Raw genomic sequence first — 18,993 nt, 5'->3', positions numbered from 1 at the left:
CGTCTGTCTGTGCCTGTCTATTCATCTATTGTGTCCGTTGAGATTTAATTTTTGCGGATATTATATAAATATCTTATTTATTTGAAGTAAATAAACAGTACAGTGCATAAGGAACCCTGAATTTTGAAATATCTATGCAGCATGATGGTGGAAAGCCCTATAACATCGACACCAGACTTGTTGCGGTTGAGGAAAAGTCTTAGTGGGAGTAGTGGTACAAGCTCATTGAAGCGGCGTAGTTTGATTCCTCAAACTCGAGCAGCCAACCCTCGGGATGAGGTTTGTGATCTTTTTATGTGATTACTACACTGGCATTCGAACTGAGACAGCTAAATGTGGCAAAGACGAGCAAACCCATTATGGTTCCTACTGTGATCATCTATTTTCAGGAGCGGAACGATGATGATGCTGAGCGTTCGTCTCTGGTGGCGTCGGAGCGGGCGATCGCCACTTCCACACCGCATTCCCCGCGCCGGCCGCGTGATACCATGTCCTCATCACCACAGAAAGAGCATTTTCAGGGGTGTCTCAAGCTGTATGCTGAAAATGTTAGTAGTTTGGATATAAGACTTTTGTATGTTATTGTGAGGTTTTTCATGGTTATGTGGTACTATACTACAATCTCAGATCATAAACAATAATTTTAATGGTACTGCAAAACTGTAGCCAAAACCTGGATACATTTCTGAGTAGATTGGCTCAAAAAAGCTATTACAATCAAGATGACATTTACTGCAGAATGACAAGTGATAAACATTTTGATGGAAAGAGTTGTATGAGTTCTTGGTGTTCTGTTTCAATCCTGTAACTCAGCTGTCGGCAACCTTTTAGCATTTAATGGCGACATAGGAAGTTGATGCGGGCCACACTTTGTTAATATGTGTGACTTTATCAGAGATTATTGTTTGACATTATTACATACAAAATAACTAGTAGGCTCGTAGCTTGCAAGTGAGAGGTTTTGCGGCCCACATGCAGCCCGCGGGCCACTGTTGCCGACCGCTGCTGTAACTAATTAGTAAATCTTGATTTTGTCCTGTAACTTCGGGTGTTTTGATCTATCTGTATATTCCGATAAAGTTTACTATAGTGTATTATATAATAGGCATGTTGTTCAGAGGGTTAAACAGCTCATAAATCCACTTTGCGGAGAGGTTACCATTATTTTGCAAAAGATGATTGTAGAATGGACTGAGGGTGGTATTCCACCTGTCCAATTTCTTGGTCCAATGTGCATTGCGTCTCACTCTCTCATTAAGTAAATGTGAGCTCATATTAGCGGTAGAACCAATAACCGTTGGGTAAGACGAGTTCTCGAGTGGAGACCGTGCATTGGCAAACGTAGTGTAGGACGCCCTCAGACTTGATGGAGCGATGACCTTCGCAAGGCGGCTGGCAAGAGCCGTGCTCAATGGCTTGCAATAGGAGAGACCTATGTCCAGCAGTGGACGAGAGTAGGCTGATGATGATGATGATGATGTAAGCAAGTAATGTAGCAAATGACAATTATGCATAGATTCATAATGAACTCCTCCATAATTTTTTAGCAAATTTTTGTTTTTAGAAAATTAACAAGGACAATGCATGGAACCTGCAACTCATTGACTTCATGACATCCATGCTGCGGAAGCATGATTCCCGTATGGACAACCTACAGACGGCTTCGACCGTCGTGGACGCATCTGCCAGGATATACTCATTCAGGGTGGATGCGGTGCATTATGATGTTCTGAAGATGGCCGGAGGTTTGAGCAAGGCTGCTCAGGTATGCTGTATTTCAATTAGAAACTGCCGTTATTAGACTTTATGCTGATATTAATTTTATATTTTTGCGATTGTAGACAACAGCAGAAGATAAAATCTCAATAAAAAAAATGAGCCATTCAAAGTATGTTTCTGTAGCTTTCTGATGAAGAAAAACACAATGCTTCAAACTTAAACTGATAATTTTGCAATTTAAAAGTGAATTAACTTTTTTTTACAAGCTTTTATTTAGTTTCACCTGACCATTGTCTGTGTGTAATCAAATCTTGCAAGTTAAATTTGATCCACTTCCCGGTTTCCGATTGAGCTGAAATTTTGCATACATATGTAAGTCGGGTGACAATGCAATATTATGATGTCATCGAGCTGATCTGATGATGGAAACCGGAGGTGGCCATAGGAACTCTGTGATAAAACAACGAAACCTAATTGTGTTTGGGGTTCTTAGAATTGTCTCGATGAGTATTAGTTGCCTTTGGAAAAAAAAGTACAGTTGGCGATAAAAGCTTGTACCAAAAATGAAATTTTTGCCAAAAACTTATTACATATACTTTGCACTATAGGCCTATACCCACTAGGGATTCATTATTAAAACACGTATTATAAGTTATAACTTTATTTTCAAGTTTTTATGTAAACATTTTACAATGAATAAAGGGCTTTTTTATACTTTGCACTATTCTTACTTTTTTACTTATGGAAAGGACATAAGAAGCCATACACATAGCCTGACATCTTATTGGCTGTTTGTCAACACATTTAAAGACTGATTTCCTTAAAAGAACTTAATAAAAACCTATCTTTTGACAGTCCAAACGTGGCAAGAAAGACGATGACGGCTGCACGCAAGACGAGGGTGCGGTGGACGGTGACAATGCAGCACCCACTAGAAAGAAGAAGAAGCGGGCCAAGGGAGCCATTGCGCCTAACCCGGAGGTGTTTAACGGAGACTTTGAAGCTAATGACTGCATAGGTTTGTTTGGTTCAAAGACTAGTTATTGTTTTAATTGAATTTAAACTCGTGGATCTTATATACAAACACTAAGCTAATACGGCTTAACTCACGTATTTATAGAGAGCCTCTAGGTCTACATTTTCAAATACTAACAGTGCATGAGTAGCGTTCACGATACCCACGCACCGCGTACTCGCGTGTTGTGGCCTGGAATATGAAAACTAGTGACTGAAAACTAGAGTGAGTGACTAAAAATACGCGAGTTAAATCGTATTATTAGATTTATTAGAGTTATTGTTTTTATAAAAAAATTGTAAACCATGGAAGACAATTGAGGTCTTACCCCCTTAATTATAAAACTTTACGGGCCTGATTTAGTTAAATTATGTTTAATCCTTTCTTACAAATACATAAGTGTTGATTTCGCCTACTCTTGCCTATCTAGAAGCCAAACTTGAAAGACTTAAAGAAGAGGCTGATAGAATGGGCCTGCGAATCAACAGACGCAAGACAGTTAGCATGCGAGTTAAATCAAGGACTACGGATCAGCTATCACTGGGGGGCGAGAGCCTAGACTCGGTGTCCAAGTTTGTGTACCTAGGGAGCGTCTTATCCTGCAAAGGTGGAGCGGATGAAGACATCGACAACAGGATAAAGAAGGCGAAAGCTGCGTTCGCTCAGTTAAAGGCTGTTTGGGAGTCGAATGTGCTCACGCGACGTGTTAAACTTTCCCTCTTCGAATCAATTGTAAAATCTGTGTTGCTTTTTGGCTGCGAAACGTGGAGAGTGACTAAGGGCCTAACGAATAAACTTCAAGTCTTCGTCAACAAGTCCCTCAGGTCGATCATTCGCGTTTTCTGGACAAAAATTATTCGTAACGAAGACCTATGGCGTATATTGGCGCCCAAACACCCATTGGCGAAGAAATCGCGACACGGAAATGGAGTTGGATAGGACATACTGTTCGAAGAGGGGAAACTAATAACGCAACCATCGCTTTCGGTTGGAAACCGCCGGACGGAAGCCGTGGCCTCGGGCGCCCTGTACACTCTTGGCAGCGGTCCGTCACAAATGAACTACGAGCGGTCGGGTTGAGTTGGAGCGAGGCCAGAAGGGTCGCTGAAGATAGGAAGGAGTGGCGCGAGCTTGTGAAGGCCCTTTGCACCTCTGGGGTGCCGTAGGACAACAACAACAACAAATACATAAGTGAAAAGGACAGATAAGGACAAACGATTATTAGCTAATTGAGGTTTGTAGCGCGTTTATGAATAAAGGGGGTAAGTCTCTAAAAAGTGGTCTCTTAAGGGTTTGATTTAACTCTGATATGATAAGTAAAACACCACTTAGGAAATGGGAAGTAAAACTTAAAAGCTTTTAAGACCATCAAAGAATACTTCTTGAGATTTCCTGTGTTTATCAATGAATTTTTATTTCAGATCCTTTTTTCGAAAGATTAGCAGCAACGGCCGGTGATATAACATCTTCTAATAGAGCCTTCAACGCAACTCTACCCATACATGATAAGACGTTAGGTCTTATTTTAAGGTAAAACTTATAACTTTTTCTTTTCTTCTTATTTTATGTTATTTTCGTATATTTATTTTTGTAGCCAAATAAGCACAGCGCGCGGTTCCACCGTCTCTTCTTAAAGGGATTGGTAACTGTCAAAGGTTTTTATCTTCTTATAGATGGCGCCAACATAGGTCTTACCAGTTACCTGTCTCTAGTTTTGTCTGTCTCTAGAGTTGGTTTAAAAGGCCTAGTATCCAGGTCATATACTTCAAGAAAAAAAAAAGAGAATTCAACACTATTCATAGGATACGGATCCACCATCTGTAAAATATTTGACCGTTCAATCCCAGACTTGAGATGGATGTATACTGATCTCGCAGGCGAGATACTGTTGCAGTGCTCCTGTTTTACACCTACTAGACTACGCGGTCACCAATAATTTTAACATACCTTTGTTACTTCAGAACTGATGAGCGCTTCCTTGAGCCAATCAAGGAGAACATTCCCGAGGACCTGGACCTGGGCGAGCAGATCACGCTTGCAGCCAAGATGCTGCCGGCCTTCACTGATGACGATCACGTCTGCGAGCCTTTCACTGGCTTCTCTATTAGCAATTGGGATCCAGAGACTGAGGACACGTGAGTTTATAACCATATATGGCGTTATCATACATATTAACAGCTCTTCAAAGTCAAAACATTCTTTATTCAAGTAGGCCTTTTTTTTAACGTTGGGGAAATGCGTTTACGCATGCCACCTGGTCCGGGGGAACCAGGAGCGATAACGGACCAACCAGTAATAGGACTACCGTTTAAAACCACCAACGAATGCCGACTCCGCCTTGTAGAGGAGCGCCACAGGATCACTATCAGCATTCGACTGCGTACTTATTCAAATAGGCCTAGCAAGTAACACTTTAGAATCATGAGTTCTGCAAAACTTCTAATCTACTATGGTATTATTCACTCAGGGATGTGCGCGTTAACAACTGGGTGGAAGACAACAACCGCCTAAACCTGTCGCAACAGGCGCTCGCCTTCGATGTGAATGCTGAAGTCGAGCCAGTACCCCAGGAGGAGGCCCACAATGACCTGTTCGGTAAGTTGTCCTAGGATTTATTAAGTTCACTTTATTTTGGTGTATTAAAACTAAAGATGCTTGTTTTGTAAGAAACAGACATCAAAAATTACATTTTATTTATATTCATCCACACGTAGCACTCTCTATTAGGGAATTAGGGCAGTCGTGGCTCACTCCGCGCTTTCGTCGCTTCGCTACAAGTACATGCGGCCCACACCAATTTTGGTGTCTAGTAGTAGTAGTTGCCGCGTACTGCTACAGAACGGACGCCTGCTCGCGCTTGCGCTTATATCTTTCGTAATATACATGTTTTGTTAGAGTGAACCTTCTGAACCTAGTACTACTTATTATTTATTCTGTGGTTAGGGCTGCAGTTAGGCTGCGGACTAGATGCAAGCGTCACGCGGCGCGGCGAGCGGTCAATCAAGGCCATTTATATATATGGTCGAGCGCCATGTTTCAGTGACATTGATTAGCCGTTTGCGTTCAGTTTGCGGCCTTGGACAGTTATAATTGTCTAAATAGTAGTAGCCATTTGTAAAAAAATGGGGTGCTCCAAAAAATAAAAAAAAAACCGGGCAAGTGTGAGCTGGACTCGAGCACGAAGGGTTCCGTACCATAATGCAAAAAACGGTAAAAATAAAACGGTCACCCATCCAAGTACTGACCCCGCCCGACGTTGCTTAACTTCGGTCAAAAATCACGTTTGTTGTATGGGAGCCCCACTTAAATCTTTATTTTATTCTTTTTTTGTTTTTGTTGTTATAGCGACAATAGAAATACATCATCTGTGAAAATTTCAACTGTCTAGCTATCACGGTTCGTGAGATACAGCCTGGTGACAGACGAACGGACGAACGGACAGCGGAGTCTTAGTAATAGGGTCCCGTTTTACCCTTTGGAACCCTAAAAAAGGAAAACCATCATTATTTAAATCATCCTGCCGCCCCGCCCTGTGTCATTGTAACACATGTTGTAGACGATGAGCCTCTCGGCGGCATCGACTCCGACTCGGAGCACGACGTGGTGATGGCAGCGGCCTGCAACGCGCGTGCCGGCGCCGCCCCTCCCCCGCGCCTCACCGACATGCGGCCCGGCGCGGCGCCCGACTCCAGGCTGGAGTACTCCTACTGCGGCGCCGTCGTCGGCGCCTGGGCCGGCCCCAGACACTGGCGGCTCAAGAACAACAGAGGTGAGACACTACCCTCCCCCCCTCACCGACATGCGGCCCGGCGCGGCGCCCGACTCCAGGCTGGAGTACTCCTACTGCGGCGCCGTCGTCGGCGCCTGGGCCGGCCCCAGACACTGGCGGCTCAAGAACAACAGAGGTGAGACACTACCCTCCCCCCCTCACCGACATGCGGCCCGGCGCGGCGCCCGACTCCAGGCTGGAGTACTCCTACTGCGGCGCCGTCGTCGGCGCCTGGGCCGGCCCCAGACACTGGCGGCTCAAGAACAACAGAGGTGAGACACTACCCTCCCCCCCTCACCGACATGCGGCCCGGCGCGGCGCCCGACTCCAGGCTGGAGTACTCCTACTGCGGCGCCGTCGTCGGCGCCTGGGCCGGCCCCAGACACTGGCGGCTCAAGAACAACAGAGGTGAGACACTACCCTCCCCCCCTCACCGACATGCGGCCCGGCGCGGCGCCCGACTCCAGGCTGGAGTACTCCTACTGCGGCGCCGTCGTCGGCGCCTGGGCCGGCCCCAGACACTGGCGGCTCAAGAACAACAGAGGTGAGACACTACCCTCCCCCCCTCACCGACATGCGGCCCGGCGCGGCGCCCGACTCCAGGCTGGAGTACTCCTACTGCGGCGCCGTCGTCGGCGCCTGGGCCGGCCCCAGACACTGGCGGCTCAAGAACAACAGAGGTGAGACACTACCCTCCCCCCCTCACCGACATGCGGCCCGGCGCGGCGCCCGACTCCAGGCTGGAGTACTCCTACTGCGGCGCCGTCGTCGGCGCCTGGGCCGGCCCCAAACACTGGCGGCTCAAGAACAACAGAGGTGAGACACTACCCTCCCCCCCTCACCGACATGCGGCCCGGCGCGGCGCCCGACTCCAGGCTGGAGTACTCCTACTGCGGCGCCGTCGTCGGCGCCTGGGCCGGCCCCAGACACTGGCGGCTCAAGAACAACAGAGGTGAGACACTACCCTCCCCCCCTCACCGACATGCGGCCCGGCGCGGCGCCCGACTCCAGGCTGGAGTACTCCTACTGCGGCGCCGTCGTCGGCGCCTGGGCCGGCCCCAGACACTGGCGGCTCAAGAACAACAGAGGTGAGACACTACCCTCCCCCCCTCACCGACATGCGGCCCGGCGCGGCGCCCGACTCCAGGCTGGAGTACTCCTACTGCGGCGCCGTCGTCGGCGCCTGGGCCGGCCCCAGACACTGGCGGCTCAAGAACAACAGAGGTGAGACACTACCCTCCCCCCCTCACCGACATGCGGCCCGGCGCGGCGCCCGACTCCAGGCTGGAGTACTCCTACTGCGGCGCCGTCGTCGGCGCCTGGGCCGGCCCCAGACACTGGCGGCTCAAGAACAACAGAGGTGAGACACTACCCTCCCCCCCTCACCGACATGCGGCCCGGCGCGGCGCCCGACTCCAGGCTGGAGTACTCCTACTGCGGCGCCGTCGTCGGCGCCTGGGCCGGCCCCAGACACTGGCGGCTCAAGAACAACAGAGGTGAGACACTACCCTCCCCCCCTCACCGACATGCGGCCCGGCGCGGCGCCCGACTCCAGGCTGGAGTACTCCTACTGCGGCGCCGTCGTCGGCGCCTGGGCCGGCCCCAGACACTGGCGGCTCAAGAACAACAGAGGTGAGACACTACCCTCCCCCCCTCACCGACATGCGGCCCGGCGCGGCGCCCGACTCCAGGCTGGAGTACTCCTACTGCGGCGCCGTCGTCGGCGCCTGGGCCGGCCCCAGACACTGGCGGCTCAAGAACAACAGAGGTGAGACACTACCCTCCCCCCCTCACCGACATGCGGCCCGGCGCGGCGCCCGACTCCAGGCTGGAGTACTCCTACTGCGGCGCCGTCGTCGGCGCCTGGGCCGGCCCCAGACACTGGCGGCTCAAGAACAACAGAGGTGAGACACTACCCTCCCCCCCTCACCGACATGCGGCCCGGCGCGGCGCCCGACTCCAGGCTGGAGTACTCCTACTGCGGCGCCGTCGTCGGCGCCTGGGCCGGCCCCAGACACTGGCGGCTCAAGAACAACAGAGGTGAGACACTACCCTCCCCCCCTCACCGACATGCGGCCCGGCGCGGCGCCCGACTCCAGGCTGGAGTACTCCTACTGCGGCGCCGTCGTCGGCGCCTGGGCCGGCCCCAGACACTGGCGGCTCAAGAACAACAGAGGTGAGACACTACCCTCCCCCCCTCACCGACATGCGGCCCGGCGCGGCGCCCGACTCCAGGCTGGAGTACTCCTACTGCGGCGCCGTCGTCGGCGCCTGGGCCGGCCCCAGACACTGGCGGCTCAAGAACAACAGAGGTGAGACACTACCCTCCCCCCCTCACCGACATGCGGCCCGGCGCGGCGCCCGACTCCAGGCTGGAGTACTCCTACTGCGGCGCCGTCGTCGGCGCCTGGGCCGGCTCCAGACACTGGCGGCTCAAGAACAACAGAGGTGAGACACTACCCTCCCCCCCTCACCGACATGCGGCCCGGCGCGGCGCCCGACTCCAGGCTGGAGTACTCCTACTGCGGCGCCGTCGTCGGCGCCTGGGCCGGCCCCAGACACTGGCGGCTCAAGAACAACAGAGGTGAGACACTACCCTCCCCCCCTCACCGACATGCGGCCCGGCGCGGCGCCCGACTCCAGGCTGGAGTACTCCTACTGCGGCGCCGTCGTCGGCGCCTGGGCCGGCCCCAGACACTGGCGGCTCAAGAACAACAGAGGTGAGACACTACCCTCCCCCCCTCACCGACATGCGGCCCGGCGCGGCGCCCGACTCCAGGCTGGAGTACTCCTACTGCGGCGCCGTCGTCGGCGCCTGGGCCGGCCCCAGACACTGGCGGCTCAAGAACAACAGAGGTGAGACACTACCCTCCCCCCCTCACCGACATGCGGCCCGGCGCGGCGCCCGACTCCAGGCTGGAGTACTCCTACTGCGGCGCCGTCGTCGGCGCCTGGGCCGGCCCCAGACACTGGCGGCTCAAGAACAACAGAGGTGAGACACTACCCTCCCCCCCTCACCGACATGCGGCCCGGCGCGGCGCCCGACTCCAGGCTGGAGTACTCCTACTGCGGCGCCGTCGTCGGCGCCTGGGCCGGCCCCAGACACTGGCGGCTCAAGAACAACAGAGGTGAGACACTACCCTCCCCCCCTCACCGACATGCGGCCCGGCGCGTCGCCCGACTCCAGGCTGGAGTACTCCTACTGCGGCGCCGTCGTCGGCGCCTGGGCCGGCCCCAGACACTGGCGGCTCAAGAACAACAGAGGTGAGACACTACCCTCCCCCCCTCACCGACATGCGGCCCGGCGCGGCGCCCGACTCCAGGCTGGAGTACTCCTACTGCGGCGCCGTCGTCGGCGCCTGGGCCGGCCCCAGACACTGGCGGCTCAAGAACAACAGAGGTGAGACACTACACTAATTCTCAGTCAAGGACGACCTACATGTCAGTATAAACGAAAGATACTAACCATCTTTTCCTTAACCTTTGGTATGTTTTAGCATTGATCAATGAATCCCTACACGCAACGTAAGCACGTCGAAATTAAGTTCATGTCTTGAAAAACCAACAATTTCTTAGTAGCATACGAATAAAGTTAATCCTAAATCTTTTTTTAGTCTCCGAACGCACTCAAACCACCGCCGGCCGGACGCTCGAGACCAAAAAGCCGACGCGTACGAAACGTCAGCTCGACTTCCCCGGCGCCGGCCTGGCCTTCGACTGCCGCGCCGAGCCCACGGGCGAGTACGAGCCTGCGCAGCCGGCTAAAATCATGATCAGTAGAAAAACACTCGCTACGGGGCACACGTGGAACGAGGCCAACTTCAAAATGCCTATTGACAGGTCAGTGAAGTTTAACTAATCTAATAATTATAGCTCTTTTAGTTTTTAAAGTGACACAGCCCGTGAATATCAGTTTTGACCACCCTAGTAGTGAAACGTACCTACTCGACTCTCCCGACGCCGGTCTGGCCTTCGACTGCCGTGCCAAGACTACGGGGGAGTACTAGCCTGCGCAGCCGGCTAAAATAATGAACAGCAGAAAAACACTCGCTACAGGTAGTGATGTGCTGTGGGAATTTCCCGGGAACAAGGAATATTCCCATATGGGAAATTCCTTGGAAATTTCCCGGTGTTCCCGATTGAATACAATTGTTTTTTAATCTCCAAAAAAATATCGCTAGAGTTTTATTTATTGGATATTTTGATAATGTAATGCAAAAACATTCACAAGAACACGTCCGTAACCCTTTGACCGCCGTTGGCATGTATACAAGACAACTATAGAACGATACACTGGCGCCGCTGTCTTGTATACAAGACACAATTTCAACCGCTCGGTAAATGTGGAAAAAATATCAATTGTATTTTTTTTTACACTCATGTTATGTTTTAGGTCTTTGTTAAAAAAAATGCATTTAAAGCAGCTATATAAATCCATTCTTTTATAATAAGTTAAATAAGGCTATCAAAATAATTGCTCCAGATTTTAACGTTTTTCATGTTCCTCGTCGCCGTTGTCTGGTATACAAGACAGCTAGGGATGGGAATGTTAACTCGATATGAGAATATTCAAAATAAATATCAAATCGCAAATCTGGTTTTATTTAAGTGTTTGAACACTTGTTAAATTCCAATTGGTGGTAACTAGTAACTAGAATACGTAAAACGAGAGAGAGACAGGCATAACTATAGCTGAAGTTCAGGGAGCTTCTTAAGCTGTTGATAGTAGAGTCAGACAAGTAAATCTGTCCTTGTGGTTTATTTGCAGAACAAAAGATTCATTTTGAGATGATAGTGTAGTGGGGAGTGATACCCTGCAGTGACCGCTTCGCACAAGAATGGTACAGGCGGACGCTAGGACTTAGTCAGTGTCGCCTAACTATGAGAATGTTATATATTTAAAAATGGCGAAAAATTGTCAGGATGTAATACGCTTACGCCGTTGATCTAGAGACTATTATTACTTAATCCGCGCGGAAACAGTCCTTGTCGGTCTGCACTGCGGGCAGTCCATGCGCGCCGTTGTCTTGTATAAAAGACTTCTCGTACAGCCTAGTGCGGTGATATTACATCAGGAATCGATATTGTTTAGTGGTTGTTTTTAATGACAAATACCTTTATTTTTAACATTAGGGCTGTCCATAAATTACGTCATCGATTTTTGACGATTTTTGACCCCCCCCCCCCCTAAAATCCAAAAATCATGCTTCGAATGATCCCGTTTCCTCCTACGTCATGCTACCATCATCCGATGTCCAGCCCCCCCCCTAATTTGAAATGACGTAATTTATGAATAGCCCCATTGTCGTGTGTAAAAAATATGTTAATTTTTGGCATTTTCAAAATAAATTTAAGTTGGTTAAGAACAAAGCCAAACTGAGAAGATTTTTACCATAAATTGTAAATATCGATATCACTATTTGCAATCCCTAAACTTTTAATTAGTTGTTTACTTAAAATTTGCTCTGGCGTGTGAGTGAGCGTCTTTGCGGACTAGGTCCGGCGGCCAAAAGGTTAACACTCGTACTCGTAGAAGAGTTTCTTGGTAAAAGGCTTACGGAACTCCACTATTCTTATTAAGTAGTACCTAACTTATTTTCACCCTGATTAAACTGTGATTATTTGTATAGATTTTGTTGAATAATGGCGTATTATTGTAAAAAAATAAATATTTTGGCCGGGGAATCATTCCCAGCAACTATGGGAAAATTCCCAGGAAGATTGGGAAATTTCCCGGGAAGAATGGGAAATTTCCCGGGAGTATAGGGAATTTACTTAGGCGGATGAGATACAGTTTATAATGTTTTTGAAAAAAGTTTAAGATGCTAAGTGTTGACTGAATTTCTGATAATAAAATAGTATATCTATGCGCAATTTCAAAATTCCCCTACTTTCCCTTCATATGGGAAATTTCCCGGGAACGGCACATCACTAGCTATAGGACATACATACAGTCAACAGCAGAAGTTGCTCAGCGGGCGAGGTGTTCAAAATTACCTTGACGCGCTCTTATTCTCTTAACAATATAGTCGCGTCAAGATCATTTTGAACACCTCGCCCGCTTAGCAACTATTGCTGCTGACTGTACGAGATGCACTTGTCTTTGTCACTCAATTATTTGTGCAAGCTTGTCTCACTCGGCTGTCGACTACTCGGAGCAATAATTGAAGATTGTGCTTCAATTATGGGACTAATACCAAAATCGCTAAAAGGAATTTGGCTGTTTCATACATTCAGGTTGACGTGATGCCGCTGATTTCTTAGGACAGCCAAATTTTTCTTCGCTATTACGGCATAATATATGGCATCGGTCCCATAATAAAAGTTGTTCATTATGACATATAAATTCACTCATCATCATATAAATTAACTACACAAATTATGGCTGGTGAATAAAATTTCACCCTGTATTAACAAGAATCCTTTTTCCACAGAGGCCTAGATGAGTCCCACTTCCGCAAGCTCTTCCTACGCAGCAGCGTCCTGCTGCTCCGCAAGCGCGAGCTGGAGCGCACCCGAGCGCCCGCGCCGGAGCCCGAGCCCGTGGACGAGAGGCCCTACGATTACAATAACGAGAACGACGCTTCGTACTGTGCCAACGCGCAGGTCAGTAGCAGAAGTCATTCGATAATTTTTTACCTAGTATTAAGGCCTGCGCAAACCGGCGGAGCGCAGCACAGAGCACATTAAATTTATCAATGTAGATTTTTTTGTAGCCATATGTTATTTATTTATTTTACTTTAGATCTTGTCCTATTTCAATTACATTAATTTGAATGCTCTGAGACCAACCTCGGAGCATCACGGCGGATTTTCTCTCCGCGGCATCTAAGAGCATGTTAGAGGATACCGCGGCGTTAGGCGTCGGCATGCCACGGTATCCCCTGGTATGCGCCGGAGTCTCCCGAATGCGCTGGGGTAACAGGGCCACGGTATCGCGATGAATTTTCCCTTGTCGGTGTACACTGCTCGTAAGAAATCTACGATGATCTGCGCTGCGTTTCGCCAGTTAGCGCAGGTAGGCCTTTAGGTTTAGGAGAATTCACATAGAATAAACCGTTACGCGATAAAAAAAAACTTTTCTCCCATTTGTAGAAACACGGTCGCCATTTTGAATTTGTTACTTACTGGACCGATTGCACATTTGTTTCCGCAGGATGGCGACGAGTGGGGCAACGAGGACGGCACGGCGGCCGGCGAGCTGCACGAGCAGGCCAAAGCGACGGAGCCCGAGGAAATAGGAGACATGCTCGAACCGCCCACCAAGGTATTCATAACATAACACCATAGACTAGGAATCCTCTAGACGGAGTTTAGAGCAATTATTTCATGAAACCGATGCTGCCAAAAATACGGGGGTGCGGGGGGCGAGGTGAGCGAGGTCCCGTGCCGTGATTGGTCCGTTCAAAGACACGGACGTCACACAAAGACACTTTCGACTCGAAAATGGAGTAAAACTACCGTATTTGTGGCAGAGGGGGTAGCGCTACTATGCTCAGTCTGGAGGATGTCTTGTCTGTGCATAACACTCTTGGTAATATCTGTGGTTACCACCAACGATAGGGTATTTGTCTGTATTTAAATTAAATTATTTTACAACATTCATTAAATAAAGCACCTAGCACCAGAAGATTAATAGATAGATCTTCGAGCAACACCGGCTTCCGACACATCGGAAGGGAGGGGCCCAAGCGATATATTACCGTACAAATCTTTCTGCCATTTTTTGCGGGGGGAAAGGTGCACACAGTCGCACTTCTCACACACTTACATACAAAATCCAATCTGTAATGACGACACAAATACATAGAAAATTACACACGTCAAAGACAAATCTTGCAAACCTCGATCTCTTCAGCAGCAGAAGTCGCTATACACTCCAGGTGCTCAAAGAGAGGTAAACGTTTAAACTGTCAAAAAGTTGTTGACTGTCATGCTCAGCACATGACGTGTCACAAATATCTTAACAGTCGCTATTCATTAATTTCTACACTTACAACAAGTCATTGATACCTTAGCTGTCAAAAAACCACTGGCATCTAAGCGGTCAACGTGTCAAATATATCTGAACAATATGGAAAAATAGACTTTTAAAGCATACAAGTATGGTCGAATATTGAATGAAAAATAGCCATGCTAATTTCAGGTAAAGCGTTTTGACAATCATCGAAAGCAGTACAGTCTTGTCATCACATACATCTATCTCACGTTTTGCTCTTCAACCATTTGACAGGGGCCTCTCGGTCAACTTACTGCAAACTAATTCTTTTAGCAGAATCGTCAAAACGAATGACACATAGCGAAAGCAAACTGAAGCCGAATTTAGAGCCAATTCTCAAGGCACGTTGTGGTCTCAGTAACAGGCGTTTGCTTTTCAAAGCAGAGATCGCGGGTTCAAATCTCAGTCGCACGCACCTAGAGATTGCAGCTTTTTGTTTATTTTTTGGGTTTCATTTCTATTATTAATTTGTGTCTTCTGGTTTTATGTTAATTTCGCATTAGTTTATATAATTTTTGAAGATATATCACATCACATGTAGCGTATGTAAGTACGACTTTCTAACAGGACGTTGTAGACTTGTAGGTTTGAACCCGCAGTGGGCGTTCCTTAGATTACTCCTGTGCGGAATGCCTTTTGATGTTTACTGCTAGGTTATACTAACAATAAGTTCAAAGATATATATAACTCCGTATACTCTATCCTCTCTGCTAAGTTGTAAAAATAAAATTCGTCATTCCTATGGTCAACAGTTAGCATATTACGTATTATGCATGGCAGTGATGTTTTTATCGCATACATCTATAGAAGAGGAGGCACCGTTCTTGCGGATCATGAGTCCAACCAACAAAATAAAGAGAGGAGTCATAGTTGGATATGTTTAACACCGTTAATGCCCGTGCTCCTCACGTGGGGCCACGGCTAGCATCTATTACAAAGCCATAAGGTTTACATGTCAGGTTGGGACAGTGAACGTGTTACGTTTCAATTCAATTATTTTCTCCTTCGTTCTTTGATCGATTTGGAGCATTGTATTTTAGTACTATATAGTATATTTTAGTACAATAAGCGGGCTAAATAAATATATTAACATATATCGACGCTTATCATGAATAGTGACACAAAACAAAATGAAATGCCAATCGACTTTAAATCTTACCAGTAAAAGATAGAATATTAAATGCAATAGCATTTCATTTTTAGTTGTACCACTGTTCATGATAAGCAACGATATATCGTTGCTTATCATGAATAGTGGCATAAAACAAAATGAAATGCCGTTCGATTTTAAATCTTACCAGTAAAAGATAGAATATTAAATGCAATAGCATTTCATTTTGAGTTGTGCCACTATTCATGATAAGCGTCGATATGCTCTACGGTTTGGAAGAACGGCCGCCTATGACAGTTAAAATAAAAAACGGATCATTCTCGTAGAACCTACTTATTTATTGTCTAAGTTTGACACTTGACGATAAAATACTTCTTTAAGAAAGGAGGTGTTTCAATTCGTAACTGCTACAGTATTTTTTTTTAAGTTAAACAGATAAAATGTTGATGCTTAGTTATCATTGAAATAACAACTGCTTAGCAACTGGTGGCACCCTGGCTGCTGAGGTACGTGATTGGCAGTGCGTGTACGTATTAATGACAACAGCTTGAATTTGAGTGCTTAGTTACCACTGACTTTCTAACCGTTATTGTCATTGTGATTAAATAAGGGTGTATGTGTTAAAGAAAAACTCAGATATATGATATATGTGACGAACTGAAAGCCTACGTGAAAATGACAACTTAGATGTCCTTATTTTTGTGACGATTGAAGTGTATATGTTTTCTTGGACACCTTGCCCGCTCAGGTATATCTGCTGCTGACTGTACACTAACACATTTTCTGAGAGATGAGAAGTCGGATTTGTCGCTCGACCGATCCGCAATTTGTACTGGGCGAGCAAAATCAATAAATCCAACAATTACATGAGACTAAAATATAAGAGCGCTCCACTCAGCCATGAGTGGATATGACGCCCGACTTTCAATCCGGAGGTCGCGGGTTCAAATCCTGGCTCGTACCAATGAGTTTTTCGGAACTTATGTACGAAATATCATTTGATATTTACCACTAGCTTTTCGGTGAAGGAAAACATCGTGAGGAAACCTGCATACATCTGCGAAGAAATTCAAAGGTGTATGTGAAGTCCCCAATCCGCATTCGGCCAGCGTGGGGACTATAGCCCAAGCCCTCTCGCGCATGAGAGGAGGCCTGTGCCCAGCAGTGGGACGTATATAGGCTGAAATTATTATTATCTCCGTTTTAAAACTCTCGGGTCTTTCGAGCCCGGTCATTTATAAGGCGTGCGTGGGGATATGGATCCAACACGTAGAGGCCGTTTGGAGAGATTTGATGTCATGTAGAACGCCTGCTGGAACCCATTCACGGGTACATCAATAGATACCCGTGAACCGGTTTCAGCAGGCATTGGAAACTATTGTAAAGAATATGGACAGAGTACTGGTCTATGGTTTAAGTTTGGATGGAAAAGACTGGGCTATTGCAAAGAAGTCCGGACACCTGCCATAACATTGCTTGCACAAGTTATCGAGGCAGGCGATGACTCGCCACTCGTTAGATGGGCACCTGATGCGCCATCGTAAAGACGGCCAGGCGCAACACCGGCGTGAGCGGCTCAGGGGTGTCGAGAGGTGGTGCTGCGCTTTCTCCGAAGTTACTCGCGGCGTTATGCCCTTTAACACTTCCACCCCTGGAGCATATAGCTCTAGCGACTCCTCTCTGGACGGCCAATGAAGGCAAGCCAGAGCTGAGTCCTGCGGGTCCACTCCGACCGACGAAGACACGCCGGAGACGGAGACCCTGACCGACTCTCGGGTGCACTCGGGTCCGTGGGGTCGTTACTCCCCAACAGCTCGCCACAAGCTGCCCTGCGGGCAAATTATTATTATTATTATTTTTTGTCCTTTCCATATCTCGGGACCATGGGGTCCCGGACCTTTGGGAGGCGTGCGTGGGGCCGAAGCCAACAGCGCAGAGGCCCTTTAAGACAGTTTACTCTAAAAGCAAGGGATACACATGGCGGATAACATTATTATTATTTTTAAAATATAATAATTGTGTTTAAATGTAATTAGACGTATATGTAAAAAAATATTACATGTGAAATGTAACACCTTCTTTTGGTAAATTTGATGTCCCCGGCCTCTTTTTACGACAAAAAACCGAGAAATTAGGCATTTTTTCTGCTGCTGTGTTCACGCGCGCGTCTGGACTCACTCTAGTGAAAAATCCGAGCGCAACTAGTTTTATTACCCGCGCTAGATCAGTTGATCTTGTACCTAGGCAGAGGGGAAATAGTGCGAATGCCGCCTCCCTTCCGTGTTGCTCGAAGAGATAGATAGATAAACGTAGACAGCAGTTATTTTTAGACTCAATTTCTATTTTAAAACCCGTATGAAATTATAAAGAGTAGGTAATTTGATTGTGACGTCACACGCTAGTGTTTCATATAAATTCCATAGTAGCAAAATCGTTTTGACAGTTCGAAAAAAGAAACTGATTTGACTAGTAAGTAAGTACCCTATTGTAGGAAGAACAGGGTAGAAAGAGTTTTAAGAGGAGTTCGGGACTTAGGAGGATAACTCAAGGATAAGACTAGTTTGAGTTGGCATAATCACACCGGGTCCTGGCAACCTCATACTACATTCGACGTCATTACGAGCATACATAGACGACCGGTCTGGTCTAGTGGATAGTGACCCTCTCTGCTAAGCCGATGGTCCTGGGTTCGAATCCCAGTAAGGGCATTTATTTGTGTGATGAACACTAATATTTGTTCCTGAGTCATGGTTGTTTTCTATGTATATAAGTATGTATTTATCTATACAAGTATGTATATCGTCGCCTAGTACCCATAGTACAAGCTTTGCTTAGTTTGGGGCTAGGTTTGATCTGTGTAAGATGTCCCCTAATATTTATTTTATTTATACATGTGTTTACCATCTTTTTTTACTTCAGTACATTACATTACCAAGTATACTTACAAGTCTTTTTTTGCAGGTCGCTAAAATCTTCATACCCTACGCAATGAGAGCCAAAAAAGTAGACATGAAGCAACTAAAGAACTGTACATGGAAGATGTTGACAGAGAACTCACCAGGGGACCAAGAAGACGTCACAGAAACCACATTTGCTACCATCTACAAGAATCTACCGAACAAACTGTCCACCAACATGCGAGAGTCACTCAGTGTGCCGCTGGCCTTATTATCCGTGCTACATTTGGCCAATGAAAAGGGTTTGATATTGAAGAAACGGGAGGACTTGAAAGACTTCGATATTGTAGGTCTGATCAAAAATTGAAGTATATTGTGTATGCCTAATGTGTCATTCATTTGTACATAGACTTGCATTTTTAATATTTTTTAAGGTCTTACTAAGTTTTCTAGGTAATGCAAATACCCTATTTTTTGTTTTTT

At 47.2% G+C, this 18,993-nt stretch overlaps 1 protein-coding gene across 1 annotated transcript; it reads left to right on the top strand.

Moving 5' to 3' along the window:
* Nucleotides 1-30: 30 nt before the first annotated feature.
* LOC134795726 (condensin complex subunit 2) lies at nt 31-18,993 on the top strand. Its single transcript, XM_063767676.1, has 12 exons — nt 31-279; nt 390-548; nt 1,565-1,765; nt 2,575-2,737; nt 4,156-4,264; nt 4,696-4,869; nt 5,202-5,329; nt 6,291-6,503; nt 10,118-10,343; nt 12,938-13,109; nt 13,660-13,770; nt 18,575-18,993. Exons 1-12 carry the CDS (start codon nt 142-144, stop codon nt 18,875-18,877), a joined length of 2,097 nt encoding a protein of 698 aa, XP_063623746.1. The 5' UTR covers nt 31-141; the 3' UTR covers nt 18,878-18,993.

Source organism: Cydia splendana, chromosome 12 (assembly GCF_910591565.1).
Source record: "Cydia splendana chromosome 12, ilCydSple1.2, whole genome shotgun sequence".
Lineage (NCBI taxonomy): Eukaryota > Metazoa > Arthropoda > Insecta > Lepidoptera > Tortricidae > Cydia > Cydia splendana.
This window is presented reverse-complemented; position numbering and strand designations above follow the sequence as displayed.